At 33.8% G+C, this 8,029-nt stretch overlaps 1 protein-coding gene across 12 annotated transcripts in view; it reads left to right on the top strand.

Moving 5' to 3' along the window:
- Nucleotides 1-8,029, top strand: part of LOC106868349 (cell adhesion molecule Dscam1) — a 298,293-nt gene that overhangs the window by 207,966 nt on the left and 82,298 nt on the right. For all 12 annotated transcript variants that reach the window (XM_089352798.1, XM_089352792.1, XM_089352796.1 and 9 more), the window contains one exon: nt 5,364-5,521. In XM_089352798.1, coding sequence (XP_089208924.1) covers nt 5,364-5,521 — 158 coding nt within the window. The remainder of the gene's footprint in view (nt 1-5,363; nt 5,522-8,029) is intronic.

Below are 8,029 nucleotides of genomic sequence, written 5' to 3'. Positions count from 1 at the left end.
TCTGATGTATATCTTTAGGGACTCGAAGCGTAGGCTCGAAACAAAAGACATTTTCATTTTTCCCGAGCGTCAAACTAATACACTTACTTCGTCTTTTGTTTTCCTATAAATTTCAACTATATTTACACACACACACACACACACACACACATATATATATATATATATATATATATATATATATATATATATATATATATATATATATATATATAGGCTAAAGGGTGAAGATCCCCTTCGGTCATGAATGACCATGGAATGCACCTGGAAAGTTCTCCTCCGAGGCACAAGTATGGGCAATTCTTCCCAGACGCGTATCAGCATATCACGATCCACTGAGTTGGTCACTGTTGTTATTCAAGGTGAGTGGGTAGCGGTGGAATATAAACGCGATCTTTTACATATCCCCACAAGGAGAAAAACATCCAACAGCGAATCGAGATATACTGATACGCGTCTGGAAGAGATTCTCTTATCACATTGATATTGCCCATGCTGCAGGTGGTGGCCATATTGAACACTTGTAAGACAGAAAATAAAAGGTGATTGTGAGAAAATACTTGTGTCTGAGCTGGAGTTTTCTATTGCTTTTCCTTATTAAAATATTACGTAATGAAAAATCGGTTCATTCTTTTTTAATAATCCTGTATATATATATATATATATATATATATATATATATATATATATATATATATATATATATATATATATATATATATATATATATATACGCAAATGTACAGTCACCACTTAATAAATTTCACTCATACACCATTGGTAACTCTAATTTAAAAGCTTATTCTAACATAATAAGTATTTGCACAGTCCCCCACGTTTATTTTTCTTTAGGTAGCATCTACATTATTTCGGAATAGCTTTTGTAACAGGATAAGGAAAGCTAAACGTAATGTGCTTCCCTTCGACTTAAAATATAAAAAGGTCTGAAATAATTACTATTTAAAATTATGTATTATTTAACATGCCCTGGCAATTTATCAATATTTATATAATTAATGGTGGACTATAACTATTTGAAAATAGTTAATTGCCAATTTGGAAGAACAATAGATTTAACATGAGGTATATAATTATTCTGAATTCAATTTCCAGTTCAATATAATAAATATCTAGCATTGTTTATAACAAACTTGTAACCTCATGCCAATAATAGAAATCGTTACCATTCGTATTATTAGAGGACACCTGAAGCTGATGAGCTGGTTAAATCATTAGCACACCGGAAAAATGGTTAGCGGCTTTTCTTCCGGCCTTTTTGTTCTGAGTTCAAAAGGTAGCAGCAGGCTGGGAAAATGGTTAGCACGCCGGACGAAATGCTTAGCGGTATTTCGTCTGTTGCTACGTTTTGAGTTCAAATTCCGCCGAGGTATGTTTTAAAAAGACATCAAGCTGACAGAATCGTTACCATGCAAAGTAAGATGCTTAGCTACATATCGTCCGTCTTTATGTTCTGAGTTCAAATTCAGTCGTGGTCGACTTTGCCTTTCATCGTCTCGGGGTCGATAAAATAAGTACCAGTTGATCACTGGGATCGATGTAATCGACTACCTCTTCCCTTGAAAATACTGGCCTTGCGCCATAATTTGAAATCATTACTAGTAATCATTATTACCATAGAGGACACGTGAAGGTGCCGAGCTGGCAGAATCATTAAAATGCCAGGCAAAATGCTTAGCGTCGCCATTTCGTCTGCCTTTGAATTATGAGTTCAATTGCCGCTGAGGTAGACTTTGCCTTTCATCCCTTTCGAGATGGATGTAATACATACCAGATGAGCATTGGGTTTGGTATAATCACCTGGCCTCCTCCAACCATGTTTCTGCCCTTGTGCCTTCAGTAGAGAGAATTGAGGGAGGGCAACTGTATTCCTATCTTTCCGGTGTTGATAACACATTTTAGCGTTCTTATTTCTTTGCAAGCCATGCATTTGTCTATCAGAAAAGGAAAATACTTCTCCGTCTTAGACGTTGAATAAATACAGAGTGAAATCAACGAAAAGTTACAAGAACCGACAGATCAAAATCAGATAGATGGCGATAGCTCTTCAGATAATTGGTGGAATACGAATATCGTAGTTCATTAGAAAAATGCATCTCTCGTAGTTGAAGTAAGGATGGGTAAGTGTATGCATTTAATTTGAGGAGAGTAGATTGGAGTGTAAAGATATTGAAATGAAAGTGAAGCGTGCGATTGGTAAGATACCAACACATTGATATTGACGGGTAATAATGCAGTTAAAGACATGTTGGGTACAAAGAACAAAAAAAGATCAGCAGTAGTCTTGCTGGAAAAGGTGGATGTCAAAGAACATTAGCGGTTTTAGGAAACATAAATAAGCGGAACTTGTGGAAGCAGGTCAAATAAAAGAAAGAAGTGAAAGTTAGATGAGAAGATAAATAAATTTCAAAAATTAAAAGTCAACGGTCAAAGCGCAAAATCAGTCTCATTACAAATATGCTCAGCACTCTTTCCTTCATTTATTATTATCATTATCATCATCATCATCATTATTATTATTATTATTAGTAGTAGTAGTAGTAGTAGTAGTAGTAGTAGTAGTAGTAGTAGTAGTAATAGTAGTAGTAAGCGGCAAAATCGTTAGCACACCGGACGAAGTGATTAGCAGTAGTTCACCCGTCATTACCTTCTGAGTTCAAATTCCGCCGAAGTCGACTTTACCTTTCATCCTTTCGGGGTCGATTAAATAAGTACCAGTTAACGCCCTGGGGTCGATGTAATCAACTCATCCCCTACCCCAAAGTTACTCCCATAGTGGCAAAATTCGAAATTATTATTATTATTATTATTATTATTATTATTATTATTATTATTATTATTATTATTATTATTATTATTATTATTATTATTATTATTATTTATTTATTTAGCGGCGAGCTGGCAGAATCGTTAACACACCGGACGAAATGCTAAGCGTTTGTCTTCACGTTCTGAGTTCGAATTCCGCCACGGTCGACATTTTCTTTCATTGTTTTGCAGTCGATGAACGAAGAACTGGTTCAGTAATAGGATCGACACAAAATTGCTGGCCTTGTGCCAAAATTTGAAACCACTGTTACCATTGAGGTGGCAAGCTGGCAGAACCGATAGCGTTCCGGACGAAATGCTTTGCAGCATTTTTTTTTTTTATGGCTTTACGTTCTGAATTCGAATGCCGCCGAGATCGACTTTGCCTTTAATTCTTTCGGAGTCAACAAGATAAGGACCATTTGAACACTGGGTGCGATGTAATTGACTAGCTCCTTCCCCCAAAATTTCAGGCCTTGTGCTTATAGTAGGAAAAATTATTATTATTGATGTTGTTGTTGCCGTCGTCATCGTCATCGATATTGTTAATGTTAGTCACAATATAGGTCATAAAATATGCTGCGAACCTATTATTATATTATACTATATTTTTCGTTTGCAAGTAAAACCTTCATACCGCGGTAATAATGTTTTAGGTATATTGTGTATGGAGAGTTTTCGTTTGTTTATTGTTTTTTTTTTTTTTTTCAATTTCGGTTATCAAAATGTGTAGTTTATTTGCAACTTACTATTAAATATTACAGTTTAAAGATCACAAGCAATGCTTGTGTCCAATATTTTTTTATTCTTTATTTGGCTTAAACTATGTACAAACTCTATACACAAAATCAATAAGTAGAGTAACATTGCACTGTAGAAAGGCTAAAAAAGTTTCCATCACTTGTTGATTGGATGTGCTTTCATAATTCCGTATACATGCTGATAAGCATTTCTTTGCGCTAATATATTTTCATAAGTATTGTATGTCAGAAATATTTGGTGATACGCTGTAGAATATAGCACTATCCACATACACATATACACACACGCTCCGCAAGTACAAAAAAATATATATTTGTTTAGTTTGATAGATTTAGTTGTTCTTTAACCAGAAGTTATCTCTAAATTAGTGAACCTTTAATCATAACCACTCCAGTCTTGACTATCGTGTCTTTATCTGTAAATCCATGCCTATAATATCCATTGTCTCTCAATATAGACTTACATAGAATTTTCTACTTTTTTAGCAGGTCGAAAGACCGTTTAGTAACTTCCGTTGTTGTTGGCTTCAAATAATAATTTATTAAAACATGTTTAAGTTATCCTTCTCTGAGCGTTAACAGCAGGAATATGTGCATGAACAAACGTACATACATTCATCTAAAATTGCATTAAAATCTCGACGTTCATCAAAGCTTATTGTATAATATGAGGATAAGTTTATTTGTTTATCCCAAAAGAATTACTCAATCTCACCTTAATATAATAGATTTGGTTTAAGTTTACTACCCTAGTATCTCTCCCTGGAAAGGTCTGTTTTAGCCACAGATTAGATTAGAGCACAGTGCTGCAGTTACTTAGAGCAGTGAATAACCATCTGGTATCTATTTCCAAGTATTTTAACTCTTTGCCGATCACTGAATATCTCTATTTCCTAATTGTTACGGAAACGAAACAACCTTGCACTTTTATTTTCGTAAAAAATTAATAGTTTCCATTAATATGTTACATTTTGTAATTTTGTTCGACTCTTAAAACATTGCAAGACTGTGTCGCAATGGCAAACACGGTTAATTGACACCAATAACATGGGTAAAGCGATGCAATTCTCTACTTTGTATTTCAATTCATCATAATATATTTGAATGCCCAGGGCCACGAAAGAATCCACTATTGCTTAGTATTGATAAAATTATGTGATGTCATAGATAAAAAAAACTACAATTTCCAATTAGTCTTTTCAGATTTTATACGTGGTTAATTTCTTTCAGAAAGATATACACGTGCACCAAACTCATTTCGCAAATCTCTTGTCAATGCATTGTCATTAATATATATATATATATATTTCTTCCCAAAACGCAGTCCAAATTATCTTCTTTTACAGAAACGAATATTCAACATAGTTATAGGTCCTAGCAAAACTGTGTTTTGTAAGGAATGTACTACAGAGCTCTATTATCTTTAAAACTTCTTTTTCTAAATAAAATCCAATATGAAACGACTACACGTATGTTATTAAACTCTGATCTACTCATGTGTGCTATGTGATGAAAATTGTCTCACTGAATCAACGTAGTTTTTATTGCCGTTACATTTTTAAGACCTCTTGAAACTACAGTGATTTTCCATAACAGTTCTAACAATTACTACACACTATTAACATTTAGAAATGTACCTACCGCTCAATTCAGGCTTTATACATTTCAGAAAAAGTATTTATTCAATAATAAGAAGCAAAAAAAAATCATTAAATATTTTGTCTGAATGCATGTGAAACGTAATGATTCATTTATTTATGTGTCCATATATTACAGAACCACCTACAATAGCACCATTTAGTTTCCAAAAGCAAACACAAGCCGGTCGAAGAGTCACAGTGATTTGTCTGATCAGCAGCGGAGAACTACCCATAGTCGTCGGTTGGTTGAGGAATGGACAAGTGATACCTCCAGACCTTGGCATTACCGTAAAGGTAAATCTCGTTTTAATTTCTTTAAATTACTTTTGAGTGAATTATTTTAAGAAAGTAATTTACATATTTTGCACAATGTTTGGAAATTATAACATATTCAATTCTGTTTTTAATTACAGTGATTTAAATTGCCAGTCTTCAATGATATAAGTTGCATGGTGGTATTATTGAAAGATATCAAAAATATATCACGAACGCTTTATACAAATACAGATCTCGCTATTTGTACTTAGCGCTTACTTGAATTAGAGTAACTAATTCCTAACAGTTAGTCTTTGTTTAATCAAGAGCTATTTTGCTGAAAGTCCCTTGGATGATCTAAAACTGTTAATATTAGTTTCAAATTTTGGCACAAGGCCAGCAATTGCGGGGTTAAATTGATTACATCGACTCCAGTGTTCAACTGGTATTTGTTTTATCGAATTCGAAAGGGTTAAAGGCAAAGTCGACCTCGGCGGAATTTGAACTCGGCGGAAAGTGAAGACGGAATTGATGCCGCTAACATTTTGCCCGGTTTGCTAACGATTCTGCCAGCTCGCCGCCTCTGAACAGTTAATAATACTTTCTATTTTAGGCACAAGGCTTGCAATTTGAGAAAAGAGGACTAGTCAAGTACATCGATCCCAGTGTTTCACTGGTACTTAATTTATCGATCCTTCAGGATGAAGGGCAAAGTCGACTCGGCGGAATTTGAACTCAGAACGTAGAGGCGAGTGAAATACGGTTAAGCATTTCAACCAGCGTGCTAACGATTCTTATTTCTTTATTGCCAACAAGGGGGCTAAACATAGAGGGGGAAAAACAAGGACATACAGATAAAGGGATTAAGTCGATTACATTAACCCCAGTGCGTAACTGGTACTTAATTTATCGAACCCGAAAGGATGAAAGGCAAAGTCGACCTCGGCGGAATTTGAACTCAGAATGTAACGGCAGACGAAATACCATGCTAACGATTCTGCCAGCTCGCTGCCTTTAGAACAGTTAATAGTATTGCCACAAATTTGCTGGACGGAATATAATCATTTGAATCTTTTAAGTATTTAACTGCTACATATATAATAGGGTTTGATAAGAGAAAAGGATTCACGAAGTGATTTTAAACCAGAATCTACCTACGTGAAACTAAATAAAGTGTAAGGGCTTTAATCCTTAGTTCTACGTTTTTTATCGCTTATACATATGTGGTGCCATAGAGTATTATTAACATTCCTTGTAATTACAGTATAGGCAATATCTATACAGGCTGTTTATACGTAAATATTAAATAAAATCTTGCTATAAATTCAGTGTTATATCTATGTTTCTTTTCTTTTACGAAAAACGAACAAGTCCGTGCTGCAATATATTAGGTTTAACAACTCCTAAGACTTAAGGCAACATGGGAAACATTAATATTGCAGAATCTGGAGATCGTTCAGACATCATTTTAATATGTTTCCATAGAATATGTGGTATGCAGTAGATTTTGATATTCGAATGTACACATATTACACTGAAATGTTTCTCTTTATACTGGGCAGTATGCTGGCGTAAGCTTTGTATATTAATAAGTATTAGCACTGTAAAAATTGAGAAATTTAATCTTACACAACAAAGAACACATTCAAATGCCAATTCCTTCATACTTCAACTCCTAGAGGTACGAGGAATTAGATATAAACGTATGTTTATAGGACTGTCGTAAATTTATTCTCGACTGCGTAAATAAATTTTGAAAACTGAGAAACAAACGGATATTTATTTCAATATTTGCATATACAGATGCAAATATTGTATACGTTTATGCATGCACAGGCATAGGTGTACATATATGCGTTTATACATAGATACACACACACACACACACATATATATATATACGCAATATATGCATATATATACAAATATATATGAAAATATATGTGTGTAGGCATTATAGAAACATATTTAGATATGCATGTATATGTATATAAATAGTACTTGAGAGAACTAAAAGTAAGCGTGATATATATATATATATATATATATATATATATATATATATATATATATATATATATATATATATATATATAAAGTAACAAAAACAGAATGAGACCTCGATATTAGATAAATAGAGGATTATTTATATGTTATAATTTAGAACAAAAAGTAAAAGGTTGTCATTATAGTGCTCGGAGATTCGAATGCAGAGAGAAGAGCTACGATGCATCCTTGTCGGCTATTAATGGCTACAGATGCTATGAAAAACAGTTGAATAAAAGGGAAGTTACTCTAATAGGTAGAAAAAGAAAAACAAATGCACGCAACCATATTCTTCCAATACATAGGCATAAACCTCCTGCGTTCACAACGTCTGCATACGCACACACTCACACAAACATGTATACGTACATGCACATACACACACACACACAATCATATTTGTGTATGTACGTACTCATACATACAGATATATCCAATATATTTTATTTTCTTGAGTTTGACGCTTATCCAGTTGGCCAGTTCTTTGCTAAACCGCTAAAC

Source organism: Octopus bimaculoides, chromosome 5 (genome assembly GCF_046866305.1).
Source record: "Octopus bimaculoides isolate indiv1 chromosome 5, ASM4686630v1, whole genome shotgun sequence".
In the NCBI taxonomy this organism is placed as follows: domain Eukaryota; kingdom Metazoa; phylum Mollusca; class Cephalopoda; order Octopoda; family Octopodidae; genus Octopus; species Octopus bimaculoides.
This window is presented reverse-complemented; position numbering and strand designations above follow the sequence as displayed.